The sequence below is a fragment of the Pseudonaja textilis genome, chromosome 2 (assembly GCF_049901715.1).
Source record: "Pseudonaja textilis isolate UNSWEBS1 chromosome 2, rPseTex1.2, whole genome shotgun sequence".
Lineage (NCBI taxonomy): Eukaryota > Metazoa > Chordata > Lepidosauria > Squamata > Elapidae > Pseudonaja > Pseudonaja textilis.
The window spans coordinates 176,605,983-176,624,675 of record NC_141991.1 but is presented as its reverse complement, the minus strand read 5'-3'; the positions used below and the strand labels follow the sequence as shown (position 1 = coordinate 176,624,675).

Sequence of the window (18,693 nt, the reverse complement as noted above, 5' to 3'; positions counted from 1 at the left end):
CTAGGGGCTCCCCTGAATCCCTGCGAACCCCCAGCAGCCCACCCCTGATTGGGACCATAAGACTATTCTCCATATTTCTCTGTATTCCTTAATCATCGTATGTATATAGGGTTTATGTTCATGGAGAAGGGATCAACCTGGTTATAGAAAATGAGATCCAGTTCAGCTCACTGTGCCTCTGTGGAGGACAAGTTAGTAGGGTGCCTGCTGAAAACCGGTGTTCCATGAATTGCAGGTGTCAACGCACAAGGCAAAAAGATCTTTCTGAAGGATATTTGGCCTCTGAGAGAGGAGATCCAAGCCATTGAACGTCAACATGTAATTCCAGGAATGTTTAAAGAGGTCTACCAGAAAATAGAGGTAATACTCAGTATTAAATTGTGCTTTCTGCCTTTGCTCTGGTGTACATTTGCTTCTTCTTACTTGTAAGTTAAAACTTCATAAAGGTTCCCACAAAACAAGAGAGAGTTCACTTGTGAGTTGGGTAAGATCATGATATTCTAATAAAAAAATCACCAGAAAGACAACGAAAGCGCCAATATGGGATTGGCCAAACTTTGATGCACTTTTTAAACCTTTTTGGACCCAATGAAATTTTGTCAGAAACTTTTATGAGAAGGAACATTCTAAATAGGGATGCTACTTGATTCTCCTGGTCTCAAACTTAACCAGGTCAGACTGAGTTGGCAAAAATAGGCATGGCTAGATGAATGGGTAAAAGAATGGAGCCTTTAGTTCAGAAATTGAACAATAAGCATAAATCTGCATTTGTTTTCATGTGTCTCTGAATCAAAAAGAACTTTTTTTCTCACATTGCTTGTTTATTCATAGGCTAGAGATAAAGGGATTTAGAAAATTGACATTTGCTATGTTTGTATCTTTTTTCTTTTAATTTTTCTAGACAGTAAACAAATCCTGGAATGACCTAGATGTCTCATCAGACAAACTATATGCTTGGAATCCAAAATCCACATATATTAAATCTCCTCCATTTTTTGAAAACCTGGTAATTCTCTTTTCGTGGCCTTTTGATGAATTTGCTGACAAACATGCTTTCTGGGTTGTGGTTTGTTTAAATGATTTCAGGTTTCTTTTTAAGTTTCTCTAAAAGTTTTGTAAAGTATAAACAAAAGTAGCCTGTCTAGTAACAAAGTGTGAAGTATTAGACGTCTCAGGAAGAAAGGAAGGAACGAAGGGAGGGAGGGAGGATCACTAAAATGAGTATTCATTAGTAGGAAATAAAGCTTTGACATTTGCAAAAGTATTTCAAGTAACTAGATTATCTTCTAATTAGGTCAGTGCTCTGATTGAATAACACATTCAGTTTATAATCTTTAGATTATTTGGATGCAGGAGAAAAGGTGGAAATGGAGGGGGGGGTGAACCTCTGACTGCCCTCCCCTCCAAATTCGTAACTCTGGTTAGGGAATTATCTACACGAATTGCTTTGTATTTGCTTTTGGGAATAGCTAGTTTAGCTATTCTTTTAAAACACCAGTGTTCCTAGAATTTGACATTTCCCCCAAAATTCTAGGCAAAATAGCCCAAAGTGAGAAAAAAGAAAGGTTATGTACATTTAGATTTTTCCAATATGATTAAGAAGGGACACAGTGTCTCAGCATCTAAGATGCTAAGCTTGTCGATCAAAAGGTCGGCAATTGAGCGGTTCGAATCCCTAGCACCGCATAACGGAGTGAGCTCCCATTACTTGTCCCAGCTTCTGCCAACCTAGCAGTTCAAAAGCATGTAAAAATGCAAGTAGAAAAATAGGGATCACTTTGGTGGGAAGGTAACAGCATTCCGTGAACCTTCGGCTTTTAGTCATGCGGGGCACATGACCACAGAGTCGTCTTCGGACAGCGCTGGCTCTTTGGCTTTGAAACGGAGATGAGCACCGCCCCTTAGAGCCAGAAACAACTAGCACGCATGTGCGAGGGAATGTTTCCCTTTAATAATATGAAACTATGGAGGATGTACGTTTAATCATAAAGTATTCTGTGAAATTAAAACATTAAAAGAACGAGGAAGGTATTGTAACAAGGAAGATCACGTCAATGTTATGGGGTAAAAGAAAAAAAGAAAAGTGTAACCAATGCTCAATACCTGCTGCAAAATGTACGTGTGTACATATATTTGTTTATATGTTTGTATGGTTTTTTTTAAAATGTTTTAAATGTATGAAACTTAAATAAACTTTATTTTAAAAAAAAATTAAAAAAAAGAATGTCCAGTTCTTAGATACTTTAGAGAAAATGGAAGCTCGGTATATTTCTGTTCTCATAAACCAGTCCTCATTTATATGCCTGACAGACAAACCTGACCCTTTTTGGGTGATCTTTTCTCCCCTCAGACCCTGGAGCTTCATCCCCCTAAATCTATAGTGGATGCCTATGTCCTGCTGAATCTCGGTGATTCTGTGACAACTGACCATATCTCTCCTGCAGGGAATATAGCAAGAAACAGTCCGGCTGCCCGTTACTTGACTAGCAGAAGGTGAGTCCAGTCAATGCCCCCGTGAGGTAGAGGAATTCTTTTTGGACAAAGAAATTCTACCTACTCTCTTTGCCATCATTTAGTTGTTCAGTTGTAGATCTCAACAGCAACATCTAGAACCCAGTTACCGGGTCTGTGTAACTACTGCCAGTGCTGAAGAGAAATCTCTCTGCTTATTTACTGTGTTTCCCTGAAAATAAGACCTTGTCTTTTATTTATTTTTTGCCACCAAAAAAGGCACCAGGTCTTATTTTCAGGGGGTGTCATCCACTGACTAACCTCACTTGCATACATTGCTCCCGGCCTCCTTTTTGCTGTCAGAGGCCTTTAGGAACTTCTTTTTCTGTGGCCACCAAGGCTTTCCTGAAGACCTCTGCAGCCAATAACAGAGCTCCAAATCGATCTGGGGCTCTGGTATCAGCTACAGAGGCCTTTAGGAAAGCCTTGCTGGCTGCAGAAGAAATGGGCCGGCAAGGCAGGTGTCGGGGTGCGCGAGGCCTGACTATAACTGTCCAAAGGTAAGTAGTAGGGCAGCTCCACCCCCTTGCTTAATTTTTACCCATGCACTCTGGAGTGGGCGGGATCTTAATTAGGGCTTATTTTGCGGGGTAGAGCTTATATTGGGTACACGTGTAAGAATCAAGCTAGGACTTACTTTCAGGGTAGGTCGTATTTTGGGGGGGAAACAGTATCAAACCTTTGGGAATTTTGAATACTAAGACGTGCCTCTTTTGCATCTTGATAGTCTCACCCCTCGAGAATTCAACTCGTACGGTTCGCGCCGGGGCAATGATGCTGTCATGGCAAGAGGAACATTTGCAAACATACGCCTATTTAACAAATTCCTTAAGAAGCAGGCCCCGCAAACTATCCACTTCCCGTCTGATGAAACTGTAAGTATTTTCCCTCCCAGCCTTAGGTTTAGCCCCCTTCACCTTGTAGTTTGGGCTTTTCTGCTGCTGCGGGATTGTCTCCTTTCAGGCAGAAGTTTCAATCTATTGTGCTTAGTAGGCTGCAGTGTGCTCATCTAGCACAGTGATCTAGGGCTTTAGGAGGCTCTTGTAGATAGGTATAAAAACCAGGAGTTCCCCTTAGAAGAAATATTCTGCGTTTAGTTACTACGTGTTCAGTAATAGCGCATAACATAGACGCTGGTGAAAATTCTGTACATATTTTCCATGAATGGACTCCCGTGGTACATGTGCCAACTCTTGGACCTACCTCCTCCAGAAACCTTATTCAAAGTGATTTTGGATCTTTTCCTGTTATGAAAATAACACCATGGAGAGATGGCTTTTGCTTGCATGCTTGATGGGCTTCCGTTGAAGTGTGGGAAATCAGGCTGGCTAGAGCTGAACGACTTGGCATTCATGTATATCTCTTGGTCACCTTGATTTTAAAGTGCAAGGATAAATATATAAATAAATATATGTCCCCATGCATTTCACACCAAGACATGACCTTAAAAAAGAACGAATAACTCTACGAGCTTGTCTTCTTCTTGCAGACGTTTCATCACCCAAACTGGGTAAACATCAGCAGTGCCAGTATGGAGTGGCAGGGGTGCGATTCAACTGGTGTAACAACCAGTTTGGTGAGCAGGCACGCCAAACTCGTGCTTCGCGCGCACACAGAGCATTTGCTACTGACCTTCTCCAGCAATCCCTGTGTGTTAAACAGCGGATGTGCGCCAATCTGTTGTGCCGCGCGAATCAGCTGAGCTTGAAAAACAGAATATAAAGCACAGCCTAGAACCCAGGCCGGCGGGTGGGCCCAACAGCTGATCATCGGAGCAAGCCTAATTGGTTTGCTTCCTGCTGATCCTTGGAGCTACCGGTTCGCTGGGGAGTGGGGTTTGTTTTCACCAGTGTTGGTGGAGGGTGGTCTTAGAGGTTCTTTGGTTGCTGTTTACTGTTAACTGGTTTGGTAGTTTCTTGATTGGGACTGCCAAACACCAGCAATCAACACCTAGATGAGCATAGATTAACTCCAAGATTAACATCAGACAAACAAGAAGTAAACAATATTCAATCAAGCAACTGCCAAACAAGTAACAATTAGCAGCCCAATAAAGAACCTCCAAAACTACCCCCACCAACATTGGACAGGGCAAGGCACTAGAATATAACGTGAGAGAAAACCCCATTCCCTACTAGCACTGATAATGTTACCTAGTTTGGGTAATGAAATGTCTTCAAGAAAACAGCCAAGCTCAGAGAGCGCCAAGGACCCTTCATGAATAATGTGTAAGACAGAAAAGGGGAAATGCCACTTTTATCTCTACAGCATGAATTGTAGAGATAACAGGGATCATTAATTTCATGAGTCGAATGAGGGAAAGGCCAATTGTGCTTTCATAGTTCATTATTTTTTATTGTCACGTCTTAGTTTAAAAGGTGTTACACTACAAGAGTTAATGAGTTAGTATCTACCACAGGGATAGAAGGAAGGAATCTCTGACAGGAGACATTGCTTCACTAATTGAGCTTCCATTGCATTCTGTCTCTCTAGCTGGACGTATTTGATGCTTCTGAGAGATACCAACAAGCCAACCACCCACTTATCATATTGGCCGGCAAGGAATATGGCTCAGGAAGCTCCCGGGACTGGGCTGCCAAGGGGCCTTTCCTGCTGGTGAGTAGCCTATTTTAGTAAGAGGAAGCTTCATAGAATCATAGGTTTGGATGAACCAATGGAGTCCATCTCCTGCTTTCCGTTTTTGGTTCTCTATTCATTCTCTGGGTGAAACACCTGTTTTTGCTAGGAATTTTTTTCAGCTATAGCCTTGTACGTTGACGTTTATTTTACCTGGTAGTCCTGAACTTACAACAGTTCATTTAGCACCCAAAATTACAACGGTGCTGAAAAACATGACTTAGGATCGTTTTTGCACACAGACGCTTGGCAGCTGACTCATATTTATAAACGGTCGCAGTCGCCTGGGGTCAAGTGATCGCCTTTTGTGACCTGACAACCAAAGTCAGCGGGGAAGTCAGATTCACTTAACGACTGTGCTGCTAAGTTAAAAACCTCAGTGATTCACTTAACAACTGTGGCAAGAACAGTCATAAAACGGGGCAAAATTCTCTTAACGAACCTATCTCGCTTTAGCAACAAAAAATTGGGAGTTCAATTATGATCATAAGCCAAGAACTACCTGTAATTCTATGGGGCCATAGAAAACAGTTCTCAACTTTCTTTCTTTTCACAACTGTAAACAGTTTAAAATGCTGTCAAATATTTCCCCCTCATTATTTTTTTTTTCAAAACTAATCAACATCCCCTGCTAAACAACTAATTCCCACAACAGTCAAACTATTTAGGAAGTCTGTATTACTATTATTCTTCACATCCTTCCTATTACCTATCTCTTCCCACTTATGACTCTAACCATGTTGCTTGTATCTTTACAATTTATATTGTTTTATTTGTTTCCTAGTATGATTTGATTGCTTATTAGTAACCTATGACTATCGCTGAAGTGTTGTATCTTATGATTCTTGATGAATGTATTGGACACACAAGGAATTTGTCCTTGGTACGTATGCTCTGAGTGTACATAAAGGGAAAAAAATACATTCATCAAGAATCATAAGGTACAATACTTTAGTGATAGTCATAGGTTACTAATAAGCAACCAAATCATACTAGGAAACAAATAAAACAATATAAATTGTAAAGATACAAGCAACCCGGTTAGAGTCATAAGTGGGAAGAGATACTTGTCCCACCTTCTGCCAACCTAGCAGTTCAAAAGCATGTAAAAATGCAAGTAGAAAAATAGGGACCACTTTGGTGGGAAGGTAACAGCGTTCCATGCGCCTTAGTCATGCCGACCACATCATGGAGACATCTTCAGACAGCGCTGGCACTTAGGCTTTGTAATGGAGGTGAGCACCGCCACCTAGAGTCGGAAACAACTAGCACGTATGTGCAAGGGGAACCTTTATCTTTAACTTTACCTAGAGGTGTTAAGAATGGACATGAAGCCTTTTGTCTGCATAGTTGCCCTGCAAATAATTAGCCACTTCTTTTCTACAACTTTTTTTTTTTTATTGGACTATTAATGCCCTTGTGTGTGCCCTTGTGTGTTCCTCAGGGTATCAAAGCAGTTCTTGCAGAAAGCTATGAGAGGATTCACCGCAGTAATCTGGTGGGCATGGGAGTCATCCCGCTACAGTATCTCCCCGGCCAGGATGCAGAGTCTCTAGGATTGACAGGGCGGGAACGTTACACAATCCTTATTCCGGAGGACCTGATGCCTGGAATGAATATCCAGATCAAAGTAAGTGTTTCCAGGGGTTGCATTATTTTAATCTCGCGACGCTCAGTGTGTTGGTGTGTGTCTCTGTGTTTGCACACATGAAGGATGTGCAGTTATGTGAGGGGGCTGTGTGTCGGACTTAAGGAACAAAATTTGGAGTCTGAACAAGACCTTGAATTGACTTTGAATCGTTCAAATCTTTTTATGATTTGGTGCTCTTGCAAGATTTCAAGGAGTGATGGCTTGAAAATATTAGAAGTCTTTGTGTATCGAAATAATCTAGGGTTTTAAGTCACATTCCCTTACAAAGTCCTATTGCCCTCTTGAGGAAAACTTGGCTTGTTGCTTTGCAGCTTTTATAAAAGAGCCATGGTGGCACAGTGGTTAGAAGGCAGTATTGCAGGCTAACTCGCTGCTCACTGCCACAAGTTCAATCCTGACCTGCTCAAGCTTGACTCAGCCTTCCCTCCTTCCAAAATCAGTAAAATGAGGAGCTAGATTGTTGGTGGCAATGTGCTGACTCAGTAAACTGCTTAGAGGGGGCTCTAAGCAGTTTACAGTCTTAAGACTTATTAAGTGCTATTGCTATTGCTATTGTTAAAATGTGAGAAATCAAGATTCCCGTGCATGGAAGCTATTGTTTCTATTGAAGCAAGTTGGATTAAATTCAATGAGTGCAGAGAAGAGCAACAAAGATGATTAGGGGATCGGCGGCTAAAACACATGAAGAATAGTTGCAGGAATTGGGTATGTCTCATCTAGTGAAAAGGGGAGATATGATAGCAGTATTCCAATATTTAAAAAGCTGCCACCAAGAAGAGGGGGACAGCCTATTCTCTGATGCTGCTGAAGCCCTGTTCAGACTTCCAGAATAAACCAAGAGGTTTAAATTCAGTGAAAAACAACTTTTTAGCACTGGGTTGAATGAGATGGTCTGCATGTAAGATGTGCGTTCTAACAATGGGTGTTGCAGGAATAGGTAATGTGAGCCCTTGACAGTTGTTGAAATATTGTGTGTGCACATTTGAACATGGTTTTCATGTTCCCCCATCCCTAAGATTGCTCATTTAAGACGTTAGGAGAGCTTTCTTGCAATGGGACACACCAAAATAATGTGCGGTGACGTAATGTTATTTCCAAGGAGATCCTATTTCTTTGGAGCTTTGGCATAATTTCTATTTTAAAAGTCCCTGTGTGAACTGAAAACCATTGTACTTTTCCTTAATCCTCCTTGTTCTCTATGTTCTCTCCACAGTTGGACACAGGAAAAACTTTTCAAGCCATCATGAGGTTTGACACAGACGTGGAGCTCACCTATTTTCGTAATGGCGGCATCTTGAACTATATGATTCGCAAAATGGCATCTTAACCCCCAAATGAAGCACTGCTCATATCCAGAAACCCCCCTTTTTCAAAGGACAAAGGATCAGAATTATAAATGCTGTAATTATGAGAAAAAAAAAACCAAAATATACAGTAACAAGAGAATTATGTGCAGTTTTCCCCAGCTTATTAGGACTACAAAGTCCACTTTCTGGGCTGGCTGGTGCTCCTGGGGGGATGTGATTTCAGCAGAATTGAAGGGAAAGGCTTGTAAAGGGTTTTTTACACTGTCAACCCTTTGGCCGCTTGTCTGATTTATGTGTATTTTTGAACTACTCCTTTCTACAGTACTGTTTTTCATCCATTTATTTTGTACTTGTAGATGGAACAAAAAACTTTTCTCACCTACATATGTGGAGGCTAGATTCTTTTCAACATTTTATACAGCCATTAACAGTACCAGTTCCTTTTCCTGCCTGCCTGCCTCAGAAGTTACTAACCCAGCACTATTGCATTAAAAGCGCTTATCAAAATCCCTCCTTGAAATTTTAATACTGCAAAAATGATTAAATGACTCGGCTCTTTATTATTTGGCATATGTGCACTTCATTCTTATGACGCCTTCATTCATGGGACCGCAGGATTAAAGCTATTTGTAACAAGCCTGTTTTCAAAAACGAGTAGAATCTTTCGTGGATTTTACTTTGTTTGCATTCGGTCGCATGTGAATTCTGAAACAGAAGTTCAAGATTAAATAAATTCTCCTTTGCTTTAGCAGAAAGGAACATGTTTTGGGATTCCAAGCAATAAAAGGTTGCAACAGCAATGGATCCTAACAGTGGATATAATACAATAGAAATATAAACGAATTTATATAATATCTTTAATCTTAAATCTGAAGGATGAAAACTTGGCTTTAACTATTACTATTAAGGATGGTTCTAGCTCAACCTCAAACGTCTTAGAATATCCTCCGCTATATGTCCCTAACTTTTTAAATAGCCAAGTACAGCTATAATTTAAAAACAACCCCTTACTCCCACAGCCTCCACAAGCAACCAAGGACCCTTTAAAGTTTCAAATATGTACATTTATTATTAGTTTGCGTAAACAGAAGACAGCTGTGGAAACATTTCAGCTTTTTTGAAGCAGCACTGATTACTGGAAGCGTACTAAGAATCAGATGTCACAGCTACTTGGAGTTTGAATTTTTACACTGGAGTAAGTGGAAAGTCAATAGGATCTGTTACCAATTTGACTTTAAAATAGAATTAACTAGGGCATGCAAGATTATAAAGTTTGAATAGACCGTACTTCAGTAAGATAGCTCTTCAAAATCAAGGTCTTTCACTGCAAAATCAACATCCTTCCATTTTCCGAAATGATTCTGCTTGTTGCTAACAACATCCTTCACAGAAAAACTCTCAATTTTAATGATGGGCATGTCCTCAAAGGTCTTGTACTTCACAATGATTCCCCAGTCGTGATGGCAACTGTCAATGATGCAATGCATCTTGAATTTTTTCTCAAAATCCCCGTAGCTGCGTGGTGCCTTATGAGGTTTTGTGGTATACCGTGTTTTAAATTTCTCGCCCAAAACCGTGTGGTGCGACTCCTAGAATGAACACAGCACAGAATATAGCATAAATGGATTAGTCAAAAATCTTAAGGCTGCATGCTTTCAGGTCAATCATAACCTCTTGGTATATTAAGTGCATATTCAGTTATCAATTTTCTCAACCACAGCAGTCAAAGCAGCTCCATTTATCCTCTAGAGTTCCACTTCCAACATTTAATTCTGATATGGCAAAGCCAAGTTTCTTTCAGCTGAATGTAAAGAAGGGTTTTCTCGTGATGAATGCATTCAACTAGCTCAGGTTTTGTTTAGGACTGGATAAATTCCAAGCTTCACCTTGTAGCAGGAATTCAGAAATGCGTCTTTATGTGAAATTGACACAGGAAAAAGAAAATCTGTGAATGACTCCTTTGAGCCCATTTAGTTTGCTTTTTAAAATAAATACTTTTTTTTGAAGAGTTTACCCTTAGCCCATATAGTTTGTTGCCCTGCTCACCAAAATAGTTTGGGAGAAGGATGAGATTTTCTAGAAATCTGCAATGCAATTTATCTGTTGGATCGTGTCCACAAGTGCTTTTGTTTCTGGTCTTTGGGATTTGTGGAATTTGTTGGGTTATGAGTTTGCATGGAGATCACATGGCTTTTGAGACCTTAAAATCAAGCCTTTGATGATCCTTCCTGTTTACTGCCTACACCATGAAAGCCACAAGATGTAGAATGAATGTATGAAACATTTAAAATTTGGGGAGGGGTTTCTTTTTGTGGGGGGGAGAGAGACTGGCTACTTTTTTGATGGAATGGCAGAAGACTTCAAAATATATTTTGAAATCTCTATTGTGCATTCACAGTCTAATTGAAAAATGCATATATGTATGTGTGTGTGTATAATACATACATACATACAATGTAGGAACAATTACCCTTGATCAGTCTGACCACTTCAAAGGGACTAGAATGCTAGAGTTCCATTTACCAATAGGTGACACTCCCAAGGGACTAGAATGCTAGAGTTCCATTTACCAATAGGTGACACTCCCACCTACTTACTGTATATGTGTAACCCAAAGGCTGGGCATCTTAAAATGTTCTTACTATGACCAGAAGTACAAAGTACTAAGATTTACCCTTCCAATTTGACAAGTCAAGGTAAATGTTTATTTTTTTTTTCACTCCTTTTAGTGTAAATATAACCAAACTTTAAAGGAATTCTTCAACTGAAAGATTTGATTTAACAACCTTTTTAAAATTTAATCCTTGGGTAAATACTTGAAGTTTAAAAATCAAATCAATACCTTTTATTTGCTGTGTTTCCTGCACCCTAGTCCTGACACCTCTATTATAAAGGGCAGAGAAACAGTTAAAAATACTGCATAAAGCAAAGAAAGCCTTAACACTTTCCAGCTGAAACTTTGCATCGATGTCCTCTGAAGCTGCATTTTTTAAAGTATGGTCTGAAGAGCCCTGAAGAACTAACTACTCAGGAATCTGCAAAATCAAAATTATTTGCCAGCCTGTTGAAAAATAATGTAATATTAAAATCCCATCAAGAAAGTGTGAGGAACAGAAATGGCAGCAAATGGGACAATTTTAATTTTCAATATGATTAATTTCAATAAATATAACCCATACAAACAAAAAGAGAGGGGGGGGGGAAGAGTGCTCCAAAAATTTTAAAAACAGGAAGGAATCCAGAGAGAAATGTTTTAAGTAACACTTCTCTAAAGCCTCTATCATTGTGATCTTCATTTTGTTCTGCCAAACGATTAAGCAGATGCAGGCATATATTTTTCCTGCTTTATAGGCTATGAACAGTGGTGGCATTCTAACCGGTTCGCACCTGTTTTAGCAAACTGGTAGTTCCAGTGAGGAGTTGGCCTCATTCACCTGCCCTTTCCTGTCCTATATTTCGCTGTATTTTAGCTCAGCTGATTCCCATGGCACAGCAGATTGCCACGCCTCAGCTGTTTTACTCACCAGCACTGACATTAGAAGGTAAGTTTTTAAGCTTAAAATGGGTGGTTTTCTTAACGCTGCGCACGGGCTCACCGAACCAGTTGTTAAACCGGTTGCATCCCACCACTGGCTATGGATAAAGCTTTTATCAGTTCAAATCTTGAAATTCAAATCACAGACTTGGACTGAATCAGGCCTCATTCAGAAGTGAACGGAAACATGGCTGATCTGTACCCTCCAAGACTCATCCGGCCCAAAAAGGCACTGTAAAGCGAAGGCAGCAACAGCAGGTTACCTCAATCACCCGGAGGTCCTCCGTGCTGCAGACCTCGGTTTTGCATTTCCTACACAAAAGGACTAGATTGTCTTTCCAGGGTTTGGGTTCTGTTGTTTTTCTCTTGGAAGCTAGCATTTTTATTTGCTGCTTTTGCAACTCGTTTATCTGAGGTGAAGAGAGAAAGATGGAATTCAGGTCACAAGGCACCAACTGCTCTCAAGGGGCCAGGAATGTTGTCCTGAATCAACCTTCCCCATCTCCCACCCCACCCTCAACCATCCTGAAAATAAATAAACGACAACCAAACCTTGTAAGCAAAGTTAGAAAAACTGCAGGTTCAGCCATTCTGTCTTTGAACAGTGTTGGCTCAAAAAGTACAGAATTTCCCCCCCTTGGCTGAATGGGACATGAAGGGAACCCTCGTTATAAAACTGCTCACCTTCTTTGCAAACTTCTTTTCATCCCAACTCTGTACCTCTTCAATAGCTTTGTTCATCATTTTCTCTTTTTGTAAATTGTATCTCTCCTTCTCTTCCTCTTCTTTTTTGCTCGTCACAAGAATGCACTTGCTGTCTTTTGCTCTTCCACGACCTGGTGATGGCACATTACAGGTAGGTTTTTTTTTTTTTTTAGTGACCACAATAGAGACTAGCACTTCCATCGCTGAGGGAAGTGATCACGAGGTGAGAAATTGCATGACCAAGATTGTGCTTTCTAGCTTGAAACTGCAAAGACTTGTTCAATTTCACACCTTTATGTTTTATTTGCCTCACAACCATTTTACTTCAGCTTTCCCTTTTCCCAACTCCCCTGCCCTTTTCAATGCTCACCTCAGTCTGGGATAATTACCAAGAAGAGAACTAGCATTTGTACTTAACATTAATTGAAGAGGCAGAATTGTAAGAGTTAGCATAATGGGGAATACACATTGAGAGAAAGGTGCCAGCTCTAGCAACCACAAGCACGTTTAACGAACAGTCCAGCGTGTTCCCCTTTGCGTGCCAAATTACTCTCTTACAATCCCTTCCTCTCCATGATAAAGTGATGGATAATTGTTGCCAAGGCCTCCTTCGAGTGAAGCCATAATGGACATTACAAGAGACTCATCTAGTCATGGCCTCTGTCTATTTACCAATGACTACAAAATCTAGGAAGATTCTCAGGTTACAGATTTGCTCTACGAGATGAATTGCTATGCTATCCAGAATTACAACCAAAGCAGTTAAGGGCCAATTGGCTTTTAGACTTCTATCTTAAATGTGATTCAATTTAATTCTTCCCACTGAACCCACTGACCTTTATAGCAAGTTTAGCCCAGCCCAGGATGGAGATATACACCTGAGTGTTATTCACTTCATGACACTATTGAAAAGTGGGAGATGGGATAGAGAAGGCAAACCCCTACAGCACATCCACTCATAAAAGAACTGAACTATTTAAAACAGAAACTCTTATAGGAAGTACAGAAAGACATCGTGGTTGATATCACTGAAAATTGCTGAAAGGATTTAAAAGGAACAAAAGGTGCACTTACTCACTCACTGCAAATCCTTATGAAAGTTATCAAGCCAAATTGGACAAAACTGTTAACGGTTCCAGGCCTAGACCTGAACACTGACTGAATATTACCCAGGTAATTTTTTTAATGATGGCCCCCAGACAAGGAATACAGGTTAAGTACTTGGTTAGCAAATACACATTCAGTGACTTTCAAAGTTACAACAACGCTAAAATAGGAGATTTACAATGGGTGCTCAAAGTTGCAGCATCTCAACGGTCATGCAATTGTGACTTGGGCACATGGTAACCAACGTCTTCCAGTCATATGATAGCCATTTGCAACCTTTGCTGCCAACTTTCAACAAGCAAAGTCAATGGGGAAGCTGGCAAGAAATCACAAATCACAGTATTATTATTCTTATTAACAATGTATGCTGTTTGTTACATTGGCCAGGAGACTACAATGCTATTGCAGACTAATAGTTTGGCTGCCAATGTACCAGCCTTATTTTAGAAGACGCTCGCGTGCTTCCTAAGATGTGCCAGCCGAGGGCAAGCTGGCTTCGCACCACAAATCATAATCACAAACCACAAATCACAATCACAAACCACAAATCATAATCAGATGACATCACACTTAATGACAGATACCAGAATTGCCCAAACTGCTGCTGAAAGTTATAGCGGAGTCATGATTTTTTTTTTTTGCTTTATGGCATTGCTTAATGATAAAGAGGCTGCTCCCACTTTTGGTCATTAATTGAGGACTATGTGGAATTGGATTGGAGAAGTCCAACAATTGGTTCCAAGCATTACATAATGCCTCCAATATCAAAAGCACTTTTGTGTTTGCATAATAAGCCCAAATAAAGTATTGTTTGCTATGTATCTGATAGCATTTCATCCTAAGGTGGATATGCATGACCTTCAGTTAACATACAGGTAATCCCCGACTTAAAACAGTTCATTTAGTGACCCTTCAAGGTTACAATGGCACTGAATAAAGTGACTTACAACTGTTTTTCACAGTTACAATTTTTGCAGCATCCTCATGGTCATATGATCAAAATTCAGAAGCTGGGCAATCTGGTTCATATTTACGACGGTTGCAAGGTGTCAGGTGATCACTTTTTGCAACCTTCTGATCCACAAAGCCAATGGGGAAGCCAGATTTACTTAACCATCCGGTTACTAACTTAACACCTTCAGCGATTCACTTAGCACCTGTGACCAGAAAGGTCGTAAAATGGGGCAAAACTCACATAACAAATGCCTCCCTTAGCAACAGAAATGTTGGACTCCATTGTGGTCGTAAGTCGAGGACTGCCTGTAATTAAAACATCCGTTTCACCAACCTACCTCTGACTTGTATCATTTTGATGATGTTGCCTGTGTATTCATATAGTAGGACCAGGTTGCACTGAACAATATCGATCCCTTCGTCAGCCACTGAAGTTGCTATTAGCAGCTTGCTGTCCCCATTGATTTTGAAGGCATCTAAAGTGCCTTTTTGATTTGGGAGGGTCATGCCTAAGAAGAGAGAGGTGATAAAGGAGAAACCAGAGTATCAATCCTACAAATATTGCCCTTATCCCGGGTCTGCAGAGGGTGCGCAAGAAAAAGTACAGAGTGATAAAAGAACCCAGGTGTCAACCCTGAAGCTGACCTGACCGCAGCCATTTTGAGGCTTTCAGTGTAACTACATGAGAGCTGAGGGAAGGGTGTGAGGTGGGGGGTGTGAATAGAGATAGCTGGAGTTTTGTAGCCAAAACAAAATACTTTCTCTTGGGAACCAAGGGCATTCTCACACCTGGTCAGAGGAAGGCGGAGTGATGTCACCAGGCAGCCAGACAGCGCCTTGATTGGACCACATGACTGATTGTTTGGGGAAGGGGATTTTTTTTTACTTTTAATTAGATAAAAACCACAGGAACCTTCAGAGTCAGTTTTCACCAGAACTGTGCCAATATGATATATCCAATAAAACTATTCTTTGAGGAACTGCTTGCCTCAGAGGTTTGTCTGCTACGGATGTATTACTTGGACCCCTGACTTTAACTTTGGTGAGAATCTCTACTTCATAAAATACAACACAGAGGTTTCAAGTTCTTAATTAAGTTGCAGCGCATTGCTTGGAAGTGTGGTATAGGAGAAAGAATGCCAGAACATGAGGGCACAGTGACACCCCCCCCCCCCATTAGCTCGGCGGCCCTCCCAAGTTCTATTTTTGCTGACAGAGGGTTGTAGGGGCCCAGCAAAGCTAAAAATGGAGCTTAGGAGCCTGTTTTCACTGGCAGAGGCATCACGGGCCAGTCCTTTGCTGTTTCCAGGGCAGACCTGCGGGCTGGATCTAAGCCCCCCCCGGACTGGATCCAGCCCCCAAGCCTTGAATTTGTCACCCCTGCCATACGTTGAGGACTACCAGTACACCACCCGTCCCTAGCCTATACAGTCCATCCAAGTTGCCTCACCTGTGCAATGGTTTCTTTTCCCACGTCCCATCAGCGTCTGTGGCTTCAAGAACTGAAGTTCAGGCGTTTCTTCTATCCAGTTCTTCAATGCCTGTAAAATTCACTTGTGATCATAGGGATCCAAGTTTAATTTGGCTGGCATGATTGTATGTGTAGCCCTTTGTACATCATCACAGAACCTTTGGAAATATCTTTATAGTGTTACATTTTAATAATAATAATAAGCACATTCCTTAATTTTCCACTCCCATTTTCTATCCTAACCTGAGGACTTATCTGTAATTTCTTTTTCATCACCAACACCGTAACAACAAAAACAAGAGGAAAGTGATGCCAAAATTGACCCTATCCATTCTTATGATGCTACCAGCTGAGCAGAAAGCCTTCAGCAGCTCACCAGCTAGTTAGAAGTGTGCATTGTAATCCCATTCCAGAGGAAATTCCCTCCACACCTCAAAACACAGGTGAACTGATCTTAAATGCTAAGCTACACATAGCAGAAAACGGGGGGAAATCCCGCTTCCTCCATATTGGAAGAGTTTCTTACTGCCAGCAGCGCTCTTGTCTTCACGAAGAGAATAGTGCGTGTCTCAGGATTGACATGATATGCCTCTTCCAAAATCTCTCGAATATCTTCCAATTTAGGGTTTTCATTTGATTCATCCTCGGAAGCAGCAGTGAGTTCTGACAAATTGACTGGGAGGAAAAAAAAATGCAATTATCTAAGGATGGATAAGGAAAGGGACATCTTCCCTGACAAAACTATAACCTAACACCATATAGATAAGTAATTATATTTTATTGTATTTGTTTATATAGGTAGTTAGCTGCATTAATAAAGGATTCAAAAATCATCCACAATAATTTTGCATTTCACCTTTCATCCAGGGCAATATGGATCACGATTTTTTTTTTTAAATTCTTGGAACTGGTTTATGATAAAAGTTTTACCAGTTCTCTCTCTCCCCCTCCCTCTTCTCTTCCTTCCTTAGCACTGGTCTGTTCTATGTTTTGACCTAATTCTCAGTGAGGCAAGCATGATCACTTAATACCCACTTAATAATATGACCAAAAAAATCGTAAAGTTATGACTGCAAAACTACAGTAGCCTTTTCCATGCCATTCCAGTTTTCTATGATACAGGGAACTAACTGGTAAAAGATCAGCAATCAACCATATGAACCCGCACTTGAAAATGATAAAATTAGGCAGCCAACACAACTTCCTATTTTGTTCACAACCAGCCCCTTATTTTCAACATGTATAGTTGCATTTCGTTTAATGCCGATAGATAGATAGATAGATAGATAGATAGACAGACAGATGGATACGGACAGACAGACAGACAGAGATGAGGGTTGAGGTATTACTGGAAGACAGGACTGTTATATTTTAAAAAATAGAATAGAATAGAATTCTTTATTGGCCTAGTGTGATTGGACACACAAAGAATTTGTCTTTGGTGCATATGCTCTCAGTGTACATAAAGGAAAAATAAAATACATTCATCAAGAATCATCAGTGATAATCTTTATTATCTTAGTGATAGTCTTAGTGATGTTATATTCTTTACTGCTTCTAATAAATTTTGAAAATCAAGTTTGTTGGAATAGACAGGTGTTTGCAACATGAATGGTGAGCCTTTTTAAAATATCTATAAAGCACCTTCAAAATTTGAAGCCAACTGCTGTTCAATATCATCAAAGTAGCAATTTTTTATATCCTCAAAATAATCTTTCAGATAATCCAAAGCATCTTTGGTTCGGGCATCTTCATTGATGATTAAGGCATCATTGTATTTCTGTGATAAAAATATAATTTACATTATTTTTATAACCATAAAAAGGCTGTTCTGAGAACATGGCAGCAAACAACACTCATGAGAGGAAGCCCTTACAATCACATGAGGTCTTCATTTAATGACAGCCATAGGGACTACTGGAAATAGCTAAGCCACAAACTTATGTGACATCACCCTTTATGACCTGGTCCCAATTGCCATTGTAACCCGAGGACTACCTGTAGCGAGGTGACCTATTTCAAACTTGAATCATTCCAAATTCAAATGACTTGGTTCAATCACCTTTCACATTTAAGACACATTCTGAAAGATCAAAGCAGCCTCATTCAAACCTAAAACAACGGATTTGAACTCCAAAATGCAGCATTTCAAAGGAGAGGCCCTTCCAATTCACTAGACTGGCAAAATTCACTAAACAAATTTCTCACTCAGTGACATAAATTTGGGGATCAATTGTGGTCGTACGTTGAGGGCTACCTGTACCTGACAGTAAGCAAAACGATCCAGAACACAACGCAGTCATTTTGAACAGGATGAGTTACGCATGTATTGGTGTTTAGTTTGAAGCAGTCTTCTGATACTACTAACAAACCAAAGTACTCTTAACACACCGTTGAGTAAAGTAATGCCAAACATCAGGAAACAGGACAGGAGAAACACAGCTCAAAGGCAATAGAGCAGGGGTCTGGCCTGTGGGGTGCTAAGATCTGGCCCACAGGACCGCCTTGGAAACAGCAAAGGATCAGCTCATGGTGCCTCTGCCAGTGGAAACAGGCAACCGAGCTCCGTTTTTGGCTGCGACATCTTCCCGCAACCCAGCATCACAGCCAAAAATGGAGCTCGGGAGCCCATTTTCACTGGCAGAGCATTTCACAGGCGCCCCCGAACACGAGTGATGTCAAGTAGGCCATGCCCACCATCCCCCAAGGTCAAACACAATCCTGATGCATTCTACAATGAAATCGAGTTTGACGCCCCTGCAATAGAGCAACAAGGCAAGAGAAATGGTTGCTTCCCAAGTAGAAGAAAGTTACC

At 40.6% G+C, this 18,693-nt stretch overlaps 2 protein-coding genes across 7 annotated transcripts in view; one reads left to right on the top strand and one right to left on the bottom strand.

The window, feature by feature from the left end:
• ACO1 (aconitase 1) overlaps positions 1-8,674 on the top strand; it is a 52,932-nt gene extending 44,258 nt beyond the window's left edge. For all 4 annotated transcript variants that reach the window (XM_026713457.2, XM_026713460.2, XM_026713459.2 and 1 more), the window contains exons 15-21: positions 236-360; positions 902-1,006; positions 2,351-2,493; positions 3,239-3,386; positions 5,005-5,127; positions 6,593-6,778; positions 8,013-8,674. In XM_026713457.2, coding sequence (XP_026569242.1) covers positions 236-360; positions 902-1,006; positions 2,351-2,493; positions 3,239-3,386; positions 5,005-5,127; positions 6,593-6,778; positions 8,013-8,126 — 944 coding nt within the window. In that variant the 3' untranslated portion in view covers positions 8,127-8,674. The remainder of the gene's footprint in view (positions 1-235; positions 361-901; positions 1,007-2,350; positions 2,494-3,238; positions 3,387-5,004; positions 5,128-6,592; positions 6,779-8,012) is intronic.
• The window catches only part of RIGI (RNA sensor RIG-I), a 43,181-nt gene continuing 33,131 nt past the window's right edge, over positions 8,644-18,693 (bottom strand). The window contains exons 12-19 of one of the 3 annotated variants that reach the window (XM_087926534.1): positions 17,523-17,658; positions 16,405-16,553; positions 15,858-15,948; positions 14,746-14,916; positions 12,326-12,477; positions 11,905-12,051; positions 9,395-9,695; positions 8,644-8,811 (exon numbers count right to left, since the gene is read on the bottom strand). In XM_087926534.1, the coding sequence (XP_087782660.1) occupies positions 9,396-9,695; positions 11,905-12,051; positions 12,326-12,477; positions 14,746-14,916; positions 15,858-15,948; positions 16,405-16,553; positions 17,523-17,658 (1,146 nt within the window). In that variant the 3' untranslated portion in view covers positions 8,644-8,811; position 9,395. Of the gene's footprint in view, positions 8,812-9,148; positions 9,696-11,904; positions 12,052-12,325; positions 12,478-14,745; positions 14,917-15,857; positions 15,949-16,404; positions 16,554-17,522; positions 17,659-18,693 lie in introns of those variants that run through there. The other 2 variants (XM_087926533.1, XM_087926535.1) reach the window with 2 other exon arrangements.